We start from the raw sequence: 17,379 nt of genomic DNA on the forward strand, positions 1-17,379 counted from the left end.
GCTTTCTTTCGTACTATCTGCGAGCAGATCCGAAGATATCCGAGTCGAATTTTCCGCCGACCAATGGACCCTCAAGTTTCTCGACTTGCCGTACCAAAGGGCCCTTCTGGATTCGATCAATACAAACTGCACTGGTTTTGTCAGTGTGGAGGTAAACAAGTTCATTGGGAGGATTTACGTGAGTCTCCCCACCTGGATTCGTTGCGAGTTATCGATTTCCCGCTGAAGCCTCCCGGCCTGGCTGGAGTATTCAACTTCTCCATCATGCTTCGAATTGCTTCGGTATGCAATCCTATTTTTTAGCATCTTTCCTCATATAATTGTTGAATTGTTGCAACCGCAGCTAGGCCAGAAACCCAGACAATGTTAAACGGCTATGGAGGTTAGCCATGCTGTGAAGGGTATTTCTAACTCAGCCGCAGAGTATTTCCGCCTCTTTCTCCATACACTTCTTATTCGTCCCTTCTCTCGCAGCTTCACTACACCGACACCCGTCGACTCATCATGTCCTGGGAACGAGCCATGCTCTTCTCGTCTAGCCCTCCGATGGGTGAATTAAGCTTCGTAGGGGAAATACTGGAAATTTTAACTTCGATCCGCTCAGCCATTGCTGGTGCTGGCGACTCAAATGGAGTTGGGTGACCCCAAACTGCTACATTGTGCGGTGTTTAAATCTCACTACGAATTTAGCCTAGCCACTCAACTAACATCTAAGCCATCGCTTCACAAGTGGTAGGGGCAGCGTAATACACAACTTCCTTGGTAAGGGACGAGTGTGGGACGGTGAGCCCGGTTAAAATCTCGCAGGAAGGGTAGATACAAGAAAAGCTATCGGTAACTACTACGAGGCCAGGTTAATATTCGCGCGCATAGGTTAGCGGTGACGCCTTTAACGCCCGGAATCCGCACGCTAAGTTGTCTCAGTCTTCAAGTGCGATACACGGTTATGTAGAGATCTGAGGAGAAGCGAAAACGCAACCCCAGCACACAGATGTATTTGAAATGACTTCTCAGCTATGGCACACGTTGTTCCTCCGGCGTTTGTGGGGGCGGGGGGGGCCCTTCTTCGCGGGAGGCTGGGCTGCGCGTTTGTCTGGGTTTTTTGTTTATAAAACTTATGCCCTTGGCGGTTCTTCACCAAATTTCATTGACTTCTACTGGGTATTCTACATGGTCGTATACGGCCCTGGTCATCACCTAGGAACATTAAATATATTTCCTGGGATCTATTTAGCCTGAATCTGTGAACAAACATGATGCAGTACGAAGGTATCAACTAGGACAAAGGCATCTCAAACCCACCCTTTCAAACTCCGACAAAATCCTCCGCTTTGATGACTTGATCAACGAGGTGGCAGGATTTAGAAGGACGTTGCGAAAGTGAAATCACGGCGCTGGCGCACTGGCTGCAAACAAGTTGAATGCCTATTCACGACAAAATTCGCCTCATATCGTAGAAGTCAATGGCTGCAACCACGTCGGCTACGGTGTCCATTGCTTTGATTTGCCCTGAATCCCTTCAACAGAGACTTTGTGACTCCGCATACATTGTAACAAACTTTGACCTCGTGAAGATGACCACCTGTACTATATTGCATCAACTAGTTGACCACCCCCTGGAAGTTGACCATCACCTTGCATTCACACAATTCTTCCCCAAATTCTTTCAAATTCAACACAGGTCATGTAAATACACTAAGGTATCATTGTACCAAAAATCATGTCTCTGGGTATTGTGGTTGGAAAGATATCTGGAAGAAGGTTGGGTTTTGGGACTCAAAAATGTCAGCAGCTGCATTGCAGCTGGCTCACACTGTTGGGGGCCAACTGATGAAGACTCTGTGCACTTGGATGTGGCACAGTTGGAGGTGAGTTTGGCATCATATATGATCCATCACTGCAAGATATTGTTGAAACAGTGAGGGGTTGGAAATGGTCAACTACATGATGTGGACTTCCCAGCACATGGTTTTAGGCCTCCCCCCAATTTTCTCTCATAAAAAAATCTCTATAAATTTGTGGTTGTAGGCATACAGAGCTAAGGTGCAGAGCTATAGTGACATGGATCTTGGTGGGTAAGTGGAGGTATTTTGTGGTGTCCACAAAACTCGCAAAGGTAGTGGTCAACTAAGCCACATGATATAGTAGAGTTTGTCAAAACGTGATGATCCTGGTGCAGATGGGGCTCAACTAGAGGGGGTTCCAAGAGCTCCAGTAGTGAACCGAAGTGTCAGAGACCAGATTCGAGACGAGGGAGTGTCTCCGTAGCGGAGGGCTTTGGCCTCAGCGACTTCTGCCAAGAGCGCTGTGCCTAGTGACACGTCTGTGCCCTAACTTACTGACTGGCAATCAGAACCTAAGGGGGGTAACTCTAGTTGATTTTATTACTGGAGTGTAACCTATGTACAAGTGGGATATATATATGGTTACAGTGAAGATGGGTCCGCAATTGGCGGAGCCGAACGGAGCGGAGCTAACGGGTTAAACATTAGCCGACTGAATATTACCGACGAGTTGGGTCGCGGGGTTAGCGGAAAGGCAGGCGATAACCCAGAAACGGAAAGGAGGGATAGGCCCGAAGGTGGGCTCTGCAGGGCAGGCGAGTGTATTGCCCAGCGGAGGCGGGAGTGCGCTAGCGGACGTCGGAGCTGTCCGGAAGTCTTCGGGGCTCCGTACTTAGGGAGGCGTAGGTAATAAATTGAAATGAGGGGGTGATGACCATCGAGGGGTACCGAGAGGATTGCAGAATACGGAGCTCCGAGGTTAGTGAGGAAGGAGCGGAGTTAGACCAGAGGGATCAGAGGGACCGGAAGTCGATGGCTGGGGATGGATATGACACGAAGCTTCTCCAGGAAGCCCAGGTCTGCAGGCTGATACAAGAGGCTCTAAGAATGTCCGAAAAGTTGCAGATCTGTTGCATCACGTGACTGTAGTTGCAACGCGTTGCAACACATTTCAATGAGATACAACACTGAAGTGTTGCATTGCATCACTGCAACCTGTTGTTGTAATATGGCATCCTAAATATGGCAAACTGCTTCAGCCATTCACTCGCAGTCCAGAAGTAATATAACTAATGATTATGGGTCAATTTGTCCATGGTATATATATAATATATATAAAGAAATGAATTAAAAGCTTCTAAGTGCAGGGAAAGGGGGGAGATGATTCATGAGAGTTTATAGGTAGTAGAACAGGTGGTGGCACATGTGGTGTAATGAGTAGTTCCAGAGTCAGGTTTTTGGTTGATTATTGATTGAATAAAACTCATTATTGGCATTGTTGAAATTCTTGGACTTATTTTTTTTAACTCCCACATTAAAATGCAATGGGAAGTTACCACCACTTGGCAACCACATCACCATGTCAAACTCAAGCCACATCTTGGATTGGTCAGATGGTCATCTGGGGGAGGACTCCAGGGCACACATTAGCCAGCTACTGCCATATCCTGGAATCCCGACCTGTCAAAAACCCGGATCGTATGGGGTAAATGCGTGAGTCCAAATGCAGGCGGGGCTCAACTAGAGGGGGATCCGAGAACTCCGGTGGTGGACCGAAGCTTCTCCAGGAAGCCCGGTTCTGCTGGATGGTACAAGAGGCTCTAAGAAGGATGCGGCCTCAGCGACTTGGAGGGAGCGCTGTGCCTCCGTTACGTCTCAGTTAGTCCTTGTATTTCTTATGTCTGAGGTATTTTGTAGAACGGAATGGGATTCACTCAGAGGGACTTTGGGTAGCATTTTAGTCGAGATTAGAACTGAGGAACTACAGGTTCTAATCTACAGGTATTTATAAAGGGAAATGGAAAGGACTTAGTCAAAGTCCGAATGACAATGGGACAACACTGAAAGGTGCCAAATGATACCGAGAGGTACCGAAAGGTCCCGAATGATATCTTTAACGGGGAACCAAGGTGTCGGACCATGGAGGGCGGAGTAAGAGGCCGGAAAATGAATGGGAACGAGAAATGGGTAAGGGGGGTTAGCCGACTGAATGGTAAGAAGAAGATAGTCGTGCTAAGAATGGAAGGTGACTAATAAGTGATGACGTGAGTGAGATCACCGAAGGATGTGGGTAACTCCGAAAGCGGAGTTGCGTATCCGAAGGATATTGGGTGACTCAAATAAATGAAATGGGTGGAGAAATGGTTTAAGGGTGTGTCATGGGATGTCGGAGGTCCGTTGGGGTATCGGAGCAAATCCGGAGTCTCCAAATGTTCTGACTCAGGACCGAGCTTCCGGGATGGGAGTGGCCAAGGTTCAGTGTGCCGCAACCAGACCAGAGCTGAGACAGTCAGGAGGGAAGGTGACTTGGGGAGTGGGGAGGCGTGGTGTAGGGGATGGTGAAGTTGTTAGGAAGGTGTGATGTGGTGGGAGTGTGCAGGGTCGGGGTTCCGGGATATGACACTCTCCCACACTCTCCCACCTCACTACACCTTCCTAACAACCTCACCATCCCCTGCACCATTTTGTTAGAAACCACCTCTGCCTAATGTGGGCATTTAGTGTAATGGTAACACACTCTTGGTACCTATGCAGGGTTCTGTGGTTTGACTCCCAGAATGTCCATATTTTAGCATTTAGGTTCCCAAGACCACGTGTACAAATTCCAACACATTTCTCCTTATGTTTTTACCCCACTTCCACCCCTACCATCTCAGCTCCAGCCTGGACTTCGGCACACTCACCCTAAGCCACCTCCATCCCGGAAGCTCAGTCCCAAGCCGGAACCTCCGGCACCCCCAGAATGCTCCAACCTCCCAATGGACCTCTGACATCTTGTTATATACTTCTAAACCCTTCTTCTATCCATTTCATTTATTGGAGTCACCCAACATTTCTTGGATAGGTAACTTGTCAGAGTACAGCCTGGTTAAGTCCGGACTGTTTACACACAACTGATGACACACTTGCCCCAGACCGACATTACCCACAAACCCTGATCATCATCCCCCGACTGGCACAGACATTTGTTATATTTCCTTCTGTAGAGCAGCCCCCCTTTGCTGGGCATACTGACTTTATCATTCCCTGGGTAGCGAGTGAGGAAGATAACTTTCTTCTCTCACTTCTATAGAAAACCATAGGATGAGGCCACAATAGGGCCGGGGTTGGACCAGATGAGAGTAGACCGCTGAATAGAATTGTCAGCACAAATATATGTAAATACATGTTTTGAGGTTGATCTCCAACAACTTCCCCTCGCTGCTCAGCTGGAATCCCTATCGCAATCCGCTTTACTGGGTTCCCCCATTGAGACTGACCCTGTCCCCCTTGGCCTCACCTCCAGCGAAGGCTTGGGATCCCTCAACTTAGAGTCCAAGCAGCTCGGTACCCTGACATAACTGCGGCTTCGGAGCTACCTGCATCCTCCATTGACTCTGCCCTCATCATCTTAATTAGTCACCTTCTGCCATATCCATCCATGGCCATCGTCCTTCACTACCTCCGGTCCCTCCGGACTACCTCCGCTCCTTCTTCACTAACCTCGGAGCTCCCATATTCCGCAATCACCTCCGCTTCCCTCGATGGTCACCACCCCCTCTTTTCAATATATTACCTATGCCTCCCTAAGTACGGAGCCCTGAAGGCTTCCGGACAGCTCTGACATCCGCTAGTGCACTCCTGCCTCTGCTGGGCAATTCACTTGCTTGCTGTCAGGAACGTGCCAGAAGCGTATCCGGGTGACCCGCAAGGCGCGCGAGGTCGTCCGGGCTCGTAAGGTCGGAGGGGCGGGACTTTAGCTTCAGCGACTCGGGTGGAGCGCTGCGCTTCGTTCTTACGTTGGTGTCCCAATTTCAGACAGAAGCCTTACGATGAGGATAAGAGTTTAGAGGGGGAATCCAAGTCGATATACGAACTGAGGTACATCCGGTGTAACCTACACGCGTTATAAACACAAGTAACTAAATGAGAGCGGCCCGGAAGGAGTGGTGGATCAAGCGCGATATTAATGAATGAAGAAAGGAACAAATAATCAATATCGGCAAACTTGGTCAACAAAAGGAAAGCAAGGAATAATAGGAGGAACAATAGTCCGCAAGCGGACAAAAGAGAAAAGGCCATCCGGCCGTCTAGCAAGCCGTCCGGCTGGGGGCGGACAACAATGAAGCGGGCAACCTAGGTTGGGAGGTACGCGCGCGAGGGAGGAAGTGTGGATGAGGGTGACGGGTGGACGGATGGGTGGATGGATGATGATGATAGCGGGAGGGACGGGCCAAGTGACACTAGGACGTGTAGAGGGAAGTGTTGGATATGTCGGGTCGTGACACTTGCCCTGCAAGCCCACCTTCGGGCCTATCCCTCCTTTCCGTTTCTGGGTTATCGCCTACCATTCCACTAACCCTGTAACCTGACTTGTCGGTAATATTCAATCGGCTAATGTTTAACTCCATTAGCTCCACTCCACTTGGCCCTGCCATTTACGGGCCCACCCTGTCACGACCCAGCGTTCCCCAGGGTCAGACGACCTCCTCCCCAACCTTCTCCCATGCCCGAACACTCCCCGCACACTCCGCTCACCGCCCGTCGCCGTCTAACCCCTTCCCGCCACCTCTCCACAACCCCTCTCCTAATTGTCATTGAACGACCTAGCGGCGCAGGGCGCTGCGACCTGTTGTTCCATGTTTCACCGCACCTTGTTATCTCGTGGCAAAGGTCACGCTTGACCTTCGCTGTCTTGAACACGTGCTTCTTGTTTGTTTTCCTCCTTCTTTTCTCTGCCCGCAATCTCTGCGAGATCTGGCAACTTATTCCCTATTCAGTTCCCTAGCACTTATATACAGCTTGTAACTAATGCTTGTACTGTAGTTCGAAATCAACTAGAATTCACCCCTAAGCTTACCTCTGTCCCCTGTAAGACCTCTGACCTTCTGAAGTATCGGGACCGTGTCAAGAATGAGGCGCAACGCTCCTCCTCGAGTCGTTGAAGCCGAAATCCCAGCTCACTCACCTAAGTAGCCTCGGCCTCGAGATCGGTGGGGTTTATCCCTCGCTAAAGCTCGGTTGTGTGTAGGACGCCTTTACCACCAGCAGGCAACGTTCGGTCGCCTATGGCTACCATCGGCGAAGATTCGCATGGTTCTGACACACCCTCGCTGTAACTATATATACTCAACTTGTACATAGGTTACACCTCAGTAATAAAATCGACTTGAGTTGATCCCCCTTAGTTCTTGTTGCCAATAAGTAAATTAGGGCATGGATGTGTAACTTGGCACAGCGCTCCTGGCTTGAGTTGCTGAGGCCGAAGCCCTCCATCACAGAGACAATCCTTTGTCTCGATCTGGTCTCTTACAGTTCCCCTCTGGAATCGTCCACTCTCGCCTGGTTCTAACACTAGGGTGGCATATGTAATATAAGGGTGGTGACCATTGGGGGGTGTGGAGGTGAATACGGAATTTTGAGGTCCTGAGGTTGGTGCAGAAGGGATGGAGATGGTTGGAGGTGATGGAAGGTGATGGAAGGTGGTGGAAAGTGATGGATATGACAACTGGGGGTAATGGAACTGGGAGTGGTTGTGGAGATTCTCAGCTGCAAGGTCAAACTGACACATGTTCCCTGACACCAACTTGCCTTGTATGTATCTACCTAGTCTAACTTTCCATCCCTAGGCTCTATATCCAATGATTATTTCATTAGAACATGCAAGGACCATGACAGTTACACAAGCAAAGGACAAGGAAATGCTCAGACAAAGGACAAGGACATACTCAGAAGGACATACTCAGACAAAGGCAAAACACAGACAAAAGACAAGAGAAAAAACAGACAAAGGGAAAGGGGTATAAACATGGTGTATTCACAGAAGCTACTCATCACCAGTTGCAGCACTCTGGCCTCCATGACTTCCATGGCCTCTACGACTTCCACGGCCACTATTGCCCCTAACTCTGCCTCTGCTCCCTTGCCTCTGGCCTCTCCTTCCACGACTGACCTCTCTGGAACTGTTATCTCCAGGGCTGTCATTTCTATGAACTCAACCTCTGCGCCCATGCCTTGTCAAACCCCCTTCGCCCAAGCTAACTGCAGAGCTAGCCACCACTTCAGTCTGAACATCTGGTTCTGGGCCCTCTGTGAGAGTGTTAGCACCAAAATGTATATAAGAGTTTTGGCTGAACTTACGAGGCTCTTCAGAGGGCATGTTGGGTGATGCTGGATCTGTTTCAGGTTCGTACAGCAAATTTTCAGCATCAACACAAGATGGAGACCCGCCCCATGTCAAAACTCATACAGAGAAATTGGACAGTGGACTCACCTCACTATCATTGACATCCATTTCAGCAAGAAGGGCATCCAGGCCCCCAGCAAGGCCTCCACCTTCCACCAACAGATTTGACTCTTCTGTTCTTGCAGGAGAACCAAACAATAAATGCTGATACCACTGCATTGTTTCATGCATTGGACGGAGTGTAGCAGTTTCCTCTCGTTTGAGCACAGTGAGGATGAACTTGTAAAAGTTGAGAAGGATGTCAAGATAATTGGTGTGACTAGGTTTCCCATGGGCAGAAACCAACTCAGTATCACCAGATAGCATGAAATAGACCTGTTATTTCAGATTCAATTGGTTGGTATAAGACAGTCAAATAGGATTTTAGTGGTGCCCACCAGCATTGCAACAATGGCAACAGTGCCTGGAGTTATTTCAGTTACTGCATGTGTAACACCCAATGCCTTTGGTGATGCATGCAGCCTTGCAGATTCCCAATCCTCTAGCAAAGGAGATCCAGGAAGGGGGATAGCAGACACAGCATCATTGAGTGCAGCAGGTCCAAAAATAATAACAATAATTGCCTTGTTGAGCAATATGAGTGAGATGATTAGCATAACACACAAGTAAAGTGCTCACAGCTGCAACAACCTGTGAGCGAAATACATGCTGGTGACAAGAACGGTCATTATTTGGAAACAAAAACAAGGGCAGATGATCGATGGGAGTGGGAGAATCAGGAATTATTCCGAGATGTTGTTGGCGTTCTTCAGCAGTTGGGCCATGTCCTGACTTCAGCAATGTTACACTTAAGTCCATGCCAAACAGTTGAAGGCTTGATTTTCGCAAGCGGCTCATCATTTGCCATCTCCTTGCCCCAACATCAGAAACAAACTAGCCATACCAGAAATATCTGATTAATTAATTGTAAGGCAAGCCACCAGGACATAGGAATACCTTGGCCAACCAGGGCATAACTCCAGAATGAGTGCGGAGCTCATCTGTCAATATAGAGTACTTCATTTCAAGAATCTTGTGGACACAGTATTGGCTGAAATTTGCCTCAGATGAAAACATTGCCTCAGCTGTCCATGAATGGAAGTTGCTATTGAGTTCCACTCTAAGGGAAGCTTTTGACAAAAAGGGAGAATAGAGAACTGCATAGAGAGCTGCATATTCCCGAATTCTTTTCTCGACACTTTTAATACTGGTTATATCACCAGAGCCAGGATCTGAACCATCTGCATCAGTGCCATCATTGATTTCATCATAGGTATCAGTGTGGGTGAGAGGATCAGTGTTGGTAGGAGGGTCAGCAGGTGGCGCAACCTCAGAGCTAGTTGGTGCCTGGAATCGATGAGATCGGAATGCACTGGAGCTTGGGTTTGGTGAGATGGACATTGTGGGCCGTGAAAGGAACCTCCTTCAATGTTTATCGGACAGATCGCAGGCAGATTGCAGACAGCGAACCAGGGCCTTGTGGTAGTTGGAAGGATTGAAAACTGAATTTCAAATTGCTAACTACACGTTTTACTATTTGACAACAATGGGAAAGGAGAAGTCCAACACTCGTAGATCAGCTCAATGATGAGGGAGTTGGAGGTGTTAATGTGCAATACAAGCGCTGGCTGCGAGTTTGGTGATGGGGGACGCCGTCTGCTTTGGGATTGGTTGGCATAGAATGCATGCAGTGTTGCAACATTATCCCAATCCCATTGCTGACTGCTAATCGGCTTGGTGGTGGTGGCAGGAATGGCTGGGGCAATGGGCATCCGCTGCGAGGTTGAGTATATAGTGCCGAGATTAGTCGGTGTGCACGCGATATTACAATCTGGCCTAACAGTGTTGCTGATGAGGTTTGGTGATGATGAAGTCGGGAGGTGTCAATCTGCCAGTACTGCATAGGAGTAGGGAGTGGTGTAAGATAGTAGTAAGCGCGCGTAATAAATTATTGTTGAGGTACCCGCGATATGACACAACAGTATTGTGCCATACCCAGCAGAACCACCCTAAAGCAAACACGATATTGCGCACCTAGTCATACCAGTCCACTGCCTCTCATCATGTTCCGAGTCACTGATAATAAGTTGAAGTGGCCAGCTCAGCCATATTTTGTGTGTGTCATCGCTTCAGGTGTTGCAGAGAAGCCCGTGACTGCTACTCACTGAACTGATGAAGGGAGTGTTCCTATTCCGGACCATCCACGGTTCATCAATAGTTATTGATATAAAGCCCAAGTAGAGTAGGTATATGTAGGAGCTCGCTGGCCGAGCGGTATTACGGTTGTGTATATTAATTGTAATTGTGTATTAATAATATGTCCTATATACATTCGATTCCCTATATAGTAATAGGCTCCACTGGAGGGTTGTGAGTTCGAAACTGGGGTGGTCTTCATTTTTGGTCCATTTACAAACCCATTGCATCATATTGCAACACGGACCTAGCCGTTGCAACACGGACCTAGCCATTGCAACATCAAGTGTTCGACACCACGGTTGCATCGCCACTTACCCGTTTTGGGCATTGCATCGCATTGCAACGCATTTCCACGGATTTCGGTTTTTTCCGACAAAGGATGCAGCCTCAGTGACTTGGAGGGAGCACTGTGCCTCCATTACAGCTTAGTTAGTCCTTAATTTCAGAGGTCTGAGGTATCTTGTAGGAGGGGGACATGAATCACTCATAGGGGAGCTTGGGGGTAAGTTTTAGTCGAGATTAGAACTGGGGCACAACAAGTCCTAATCTACAGGTATATATACAAGGTGGAGGAGAAGGACTTTAGTCAAGGTCTGAGTGATACTGAAAAGTACTGAATGATATCTTTAATGGGGAACTGAGGTGTCAGGTCAAGGAGGGCGGAGTAGAAAGCTGGAGGATAAATGGGAATGAGAAATGGGTAAGGGGAAGTTAGCCAACTGAATGGAAAGAAGACATCAGTTGTACTATAAGTGGAAGATGACTAATTAAGATGACAAGAGCAGGGTCACCGGGGGATGCGGGTAGCTCTGAAGCCAGAGTTACATATCCAAGGAATGTTGGGCGACTCCACTAAATGAAATGGGGAAAGGAAGGGTTTAGAAGTCTATAACAAGATGTCGGAGGTCCATCGGTGTAAGGGGTTGGTGTAGGTGCCAACCCTGGTTAGCCTAGTTCCTCAGGCTGCCAACAAAAGTGGGTTATTATTTGCAACAGTATGGGAGGAAAGGCTAAGTTGCTCTTTCCACTTTCCCACACTATTGTATGTACTTTGTATATACATGTTTATTACAAGACAATTATACAATTATGTAATGGGAAATAAGGGGTGGGGTTACCACTCCTTACAGTTGGGAGGTTGGAGCAATCCAGGGGTGCCAAAGGTTCTGACTCAGGACCAAGCTCTTGGGATGGAGGTGGCTAAGGGTGAATGTGCCGAAGTCCAGGCTGGAGCTGAGACAGTAGGGATGGAGGTGATGTTGGGAAGTAGGGAGGAATGGTGTAGGAGATGGTGAGGTTGTTAGGAAGGTGTAGTGAGGTGGGAGGGTGTGGGGTTGGGGTTCCAGGATATGACAGACTTCTTCAGAGGAAGCATCTCAGCTGCAAAATTGATGGGCACAGGAATTGCCATATCCTCCAGTGGCAAGGAAGGCATTGACCTTTGCTTCAGCAACATGATTGCTGATAAATGAAATAGCCTTCAAGTTAGATGTGCAACACTGAAGGCCCTGTGTAGCAGAACATGCAGCTGCAACACAACGTTTGGGTTGAATGTGTTGAAGTTCATATTGAACCAGGCACACTCTTTAGAACCCTTTCTTCAATGACAGCCATGCATGTGACCTGCTGCTTTGTTCCACAGGTGGTATCATCCAGTTGTGCATGCCTCCTTCTCCTTCTGCATTCCGAGCTTTATGTAGTAATGCTTACTTGTTTGGGGATGGTAACGTTCCATTCCCCCATTTGCCTCAGGCCTCAGATGATCCATCTAATAATATGCTTTTATGGGCTGTATATTGATGGGGTAGAAGTAAAGGCTGGTCTGCCCTTTACAGCTACCCCGAGGGTTTATATACATACATTTTAATACATTCTCGGCACAAATAAATAGAGAAGCATCCGCAATGCTAAATTAGTGTCGCAACATAATTATTAGATAACACAACATCAATTGACGTTGTGGGTGGAATATAGACATGGGCCAGGGCCTCACATCCTCCTCCCTTGTGATATTAAATTGCAGACAGGGTACAAGCATATACAAGGGAAAACAAGCATATTAAAGAAATTTAAATTTGATGTTCTACATACGAAGAATGTATGCAAACAGGGGCACACTCATTGCAGGAGGCTATAATAGTAGTTTGTAGGCAAAGCCCACTTAGAGTTTCTCCTGGAACATATGCACCCAGATCTTGACGACAGCATTGTTGATGATGAAGTGACTTTCTTGTCACTGCGATTGTAAAGGAAATTATAAGAAGAAAACGGCTTCAGCGCTGTTGAGAACAAGTCATTGAATACCATCGTTGATAGTGACGATGTTGAAAGTTGAGATTGTTGATGGCATGATTGTCATCGACAAAGAATAAAGTGAATAATCAACGATGGCATTGTCGTTGATGAAGGTAGGGATATGAGGGGTTCAGTTCCTCATCTGTTTGTGCAGCATGGACCCCAACTGTTAGAGGCGGGCGGATTCAGACGACTCCGGAGTGGAATTGGAGACTTAGCGTGGAGGGACCTTGGCCTCAGCGACTCAAGCAGAGCACTGTGCCATTGCTGTTTGTCCATTTGGTCCTTAATTTCACAGTAGGCGAGCAGGAAGTCTCTAGGGGGCATTTCAGGTCGATTTTGGACTGAGCCCGCTACGAGTATGTACAAGTGCTGATATATATAATGGAGGGGGCAAAAGCACAAGGAAACGAAGGGGAACCGAATCGGAACGAAGGCGTCTGAACGGGAACAAAGGGATGTCAGAAGCGGAGCAGTACCAAAGGTCATAAGGCAGAACCTGTGATACGTCCGAAAGGAGGTAAGGAGGGTGAGGCCCAGAGGGGCAGGAGGATGAGGGGAAGTGGGGATGATGACTAACTGGCTAAAATGGGAAGAAGCAGCAGTCCAAATAGGGATGAGGGGGAAATGCGAGAAATACATTACAAGCGGCGAAAGTGCTGAAGATGATCCACGAAGCTCGGAGGTTGTGGAGCTTACGGAGGCGGGGTTGAAAGTCCGAGGAATATTGGCAATGGTGTTTACGTAGTATGAGATCACCAATGCAATGGACTAAGACCGAGGTGGAGTCAAAGTCCGAGGTAGGAACTATGACGGAGGCTCGGAGCAAAGGTACAAGCAGTGCCCAAGTACAAAGTACGGGTCAGCGGTGGGAGGTCGTAACTTGGCAGGAGGTCGGCGGAAGAGGACCAGAGGGAAGAGAGGGGAAGGAAGAGAGGAGAGGTGTCAGGTCTGAAGGTGGGTATCGGAGCGGACGGGAGAAGAGTAGGAGGATGATGGAAGGGTGGAGGTGTTGTGAGGAGGGAGCGGAGGAGTAGGAGGAGGGTGGCGAGAGGGGTGGTGTTCGGTCTGAGGTGGTTATCGGAATGGACGGAGATAGGACAGGAGAGTGACGGAGGAGTGGAGGTGGCATGGGAGGTGAAGGGTGGTGTGGTGCCAGGACCGAAGGTGAATATCGGAATGGACAGCGGTAGGGTAGGATTCTGGAGGTGGGGAAGGAGGAGGTCCGGAAGTCGGGGCGGGATCGGGTATGCACAGATATGACACCGACAGGCCAGAGCCAGATGGGTGATTTGACATGGTCCTATGAGTTGTTGTGGACCTTGCTGCATTGACAGTGACATCGTCGCTGAGATAGTTGTTGTTGTAATGATGAGTCTCAACGTTGACATTGTTCATGGATGAATCCTTGTCTTGATGACAGTGAGAGTAATGGACATGGTGCGCAGGATGGCCGCTGTAGGAGAAATAATGGACACACTATGGAAACCCATTATGGAAATATGCCAGATAAATCACAAAACCCCATACGACAAGTAGATATGAGAAAATAGAAGGACCTAAATTTTAATGAATTTTAATGAATTTTTACGAATTATTATGACTATACGCGATAAATTGAAAGAAAGAAAATTAGCAAAAATACTTCAAGCTTAGCATCAACAAGACGGAATTCTCGGGGGAATTTATAGCAAATATTAAAGAAAGAATTAGGACAATCGACCAAGATTTGACTATAGAAACAATCAGAGAACCTCCACAGAAACTACTTTCCCACGTTGTCATATCCATACAATCCCGACCTCCGCTCCGGGCTCCCGGAACTCCGAAACTGATTCTGGAGCCCTACTTCCCTTCTGTCACCTCCTCCTTGCCGACTTCCAAGAGGTTATCCCACCTCCAGCTCCAACACCACCTTCAGTCTGACTCCGGAACATTCCGGGTCCGACCTCATCCTCGACACCTTCCAGACGAGCACGCAACACCTATGCTCCCGACTCCGGACCTCCGCTCCGGAATCCCATTCACGTCTCCGTCTCCGGAACCTCCAGTCTTAGCTCCGACCTCGGACTTTGACCCCACCTCCGCTTATACCCATTGTATTGGTTAGCTCGTTCCATTTAATTACGTTTGCCAATATTCCGGAGTTTAACTTCCAAGTTCAGACTTTCCGGACTTACATCGGACCTTGCAACTATTGCATTGCTCCATTCAATTCCGCTATTCTCCCTCATTCCTATTTGGGCTGCTGCTTCCTTTCTATTCAGTCAGCTAGCCATTCCCCACTTCCTTCCTCCTTGGGCCTTGGCCCTTCACTCCTCCTTTGGGAAACACCATTGAGTCAAACCCTTGACCCTCAGTGTTGTTCCTCTTTCCAGCTCCCTTTGTCTCCTTTCGGAGTACCCTCGCTCCTTTTGATTCCGGACCCCTCCTTATATACAATGTACATAGTAACTTGTAACCTCAGTCCGAAATCGACCTGAATTCCCCCCAAGAGACTTTCCCTCTGCTAGATCCGAAATTAAGGACCCCTAGGACAACCAGCAATGGCACAGCGCTCCGCTTGAGTCGCTGAGGCCAAGGTCCTTCCATGCTAAGTCTCCAATTCCACTCCGGAGTCGTCCGAATCCTGTCAGGGCACAGCCCTCGACCCCACACACCCTCAGACACCCCTTCCCCCCTCCTAACCACCCTTCCCCCATTTTTCCCCATTTTTCCTCCACTGTTCCGCAATAGTACAGGTACGCGAACCTGTGGGAATGTTCTGGGTGAGCAGCTCGCCCAGAATCTTCCCACGGTACCTAATATGGAAATTCGGGAAAGACCCGACAACTGCACAGTTCTCAGGCTCCTTTTGTAGCGGCCTCACAGGGGGTTGAGAAGGTTACCCTTCTTCTCAACTCATTCCCTGTGAAGGCAAGTGTAATTACCAACTTCCTAATGCGCACCAACTCATTCCCTGTGAAGCCCAGGGCAAGTCCCCTCAGCGACTTTGAGGAATTAGTGGCTGGAGAAGACTCTCCAGTGCCACTCCCAGGCCTCATTGCTACGTCCCCTCTGGACAAGGGACAGACCCTGACAAATCCGCAAGTTCTAACACACGTCCGCACATGTAGCCAAGGATGGAAGTACCACGGAACAAGGATTCCTCAGGAACTAATGCAAAATTCAAAGTCGTGTTTATAATAGGAAATGTAGATGTCCCCCAAACGGACCCAATAGGGACGTTCACGGCACTCACAACTTGGGCAAAACTAAGTCACAAGAATGCCAAAACTCACCACTCTTGTGCGACAGTTTTCAGAGACTTTTGAGTAAGTTTTGAGTGTAGCAAAAGGGCGTTGTAGGAGAAATAACGGCCACACTATGGAAACCCATTATGGAAATATGCCAGATAAATCACAAAACCTCATACGACAAGTAGATATGAGAACATAGAAGGACCTGAATTTTAACGAATTTTACGAATTTTTACGAATTATTATGACTATACACGATAAATCGAAAGAAAGAAAAATAACAAAAATACTTCAAGCTTACCATCAACGAGACGGAATTCTCGGGGGAATTTATAGCAAATATTAAACCAAGAATTAGGACAATCGACCAAGATTTGACTATAAAAATAATCAGAGAACCTCCACGGAAACTACTTTCCCACGTCAGCACAACGTAGCAAGGATGGAAGTACCACGGAACAAAGATTCCTCAGGAACTAATGCAAAAGTCAAAGTCGTGTTTATAATAGGAAATGTAGATGTCCCCCAAACGGAACCAATGAGAGTAATTACAGGGGAAACTACCCATAAACGACGGAGATATGACTAAAACTCCTGCAAAACGAGGACAATGTCTAAAAAGCAAGCGCGAAGATTAACTAGTAACGACCGAGACAAGCTTGATAGCCCATTAGAAAGGAAAGGATCTACTCTTAATCCTCCCAAATTTTCATAATAAAAGGATCATGCGTTAATGAGAAATCCAATAACGGGAATAGCGACATCAAAAGTCCGAGCTCAGGGACAAGACGATGATTGCATAGGATCCATAATTAAAACATACAACGAAATTTACACGGAAATTATGAAAAATAGGAAACTATAGTTATGCAAAGTCTCAGCCCAAACGGTCCAGCTGTTGTGAAGTTATACCCATGACGGGAATATAGGAATCCGCATCATGTGTAATGACACGTGAGGGTGGCGATGCACAGGGAACCGGCCGTCGGAACCGAGATCTGCACTTCGGCAGATCGCGAAGACCAATTTCCATCCAAATAAGGAAGAGCCCGGTCAAAACAAAGCACGGAAAGTGCAAAACAACCTTAGATCATGAGGGAAAAATCTGAAATAAATCACAGAAGCCCATATGAAAGAAATAAACACCTGCGCATATCATAAATCCCGAACAAATAAACGAAAACGGCTCCCGCATACAAACGACGCATGTGATTACCGAATGTGCATGCGAATCTTTGCTAACTCAACGAATACCAGGAAATAGGACACAATATTAGTACCATTGGAAAGGTGGGAATAAATGAAAATTTATGATACTAAGAACGTGAGAAAACATCCAGAAATGAATGAGATACAAGGACATGAAGTTAGAAACCTGAAAATGCGCGGGAAAACAGCTTCAAGAGGTCCAGAGTCCTAAATAAAATAGATAAAAATA

At 47.7% G+C, this 17,379-nt stretch overlaps 1 protein-coding gene and 1 pseudogene across 2 annotated transcripts; one reads left to right on the top strand and one right to left on the bottom strand.

The window, feature by feature from the left end:
• Positions 1 to 4,495: 4,495 nt before the first annotated feature.
• EI90DRAFT_t350 lies at positions 4,496 to 4,568 on the top strand (annotated as a pseudogene). Its single transcript has one exon. The product of its transcript is annotated as a tRNA-OTHER (tRNA).
• A 3,432-nt stretch (positions 4,569 to 8,000) lies between these two features.
• Positions 8,001 to 9,609, bottom strand: EI90DRAFT_3140504 (uncharacterized protein; the record flags this gene model as incomplete). Its single annotated transcript, XM_039064959.1, has 6 exons — positions 8,001 to 8,072; positions 8,124 to 8,159; positions 8,257 to 8,544; positions 8,607 to 8,792; positions 8,848 to 9,102; positions 9,166 to 9,609. 6 exons carry the CDS (start codon positions 9,607 to 9,609, stop codon positions 8,001 to 8,003), a joined length of 1,281 nt encoding a protein of 426 aa, XP_038907492.1.
• Between the last annotated feature and the right edge of the window lie 7,770 nt (positions 9,610 to 17,379).

Source organism: Cantharellus anzutake, assembly GCF_015039405.1.
Source record: "Cantharellus anzutake strain C23 chromosome Unknown EI90scaffold_324, whole genome shotgun sequence".
NCBI lineage: Eukaryota > Fungi > Basidiomycota > Agaricomycetes > Cantharellales > Hydnaceae > Cantharellus > Cantharellus anzutake.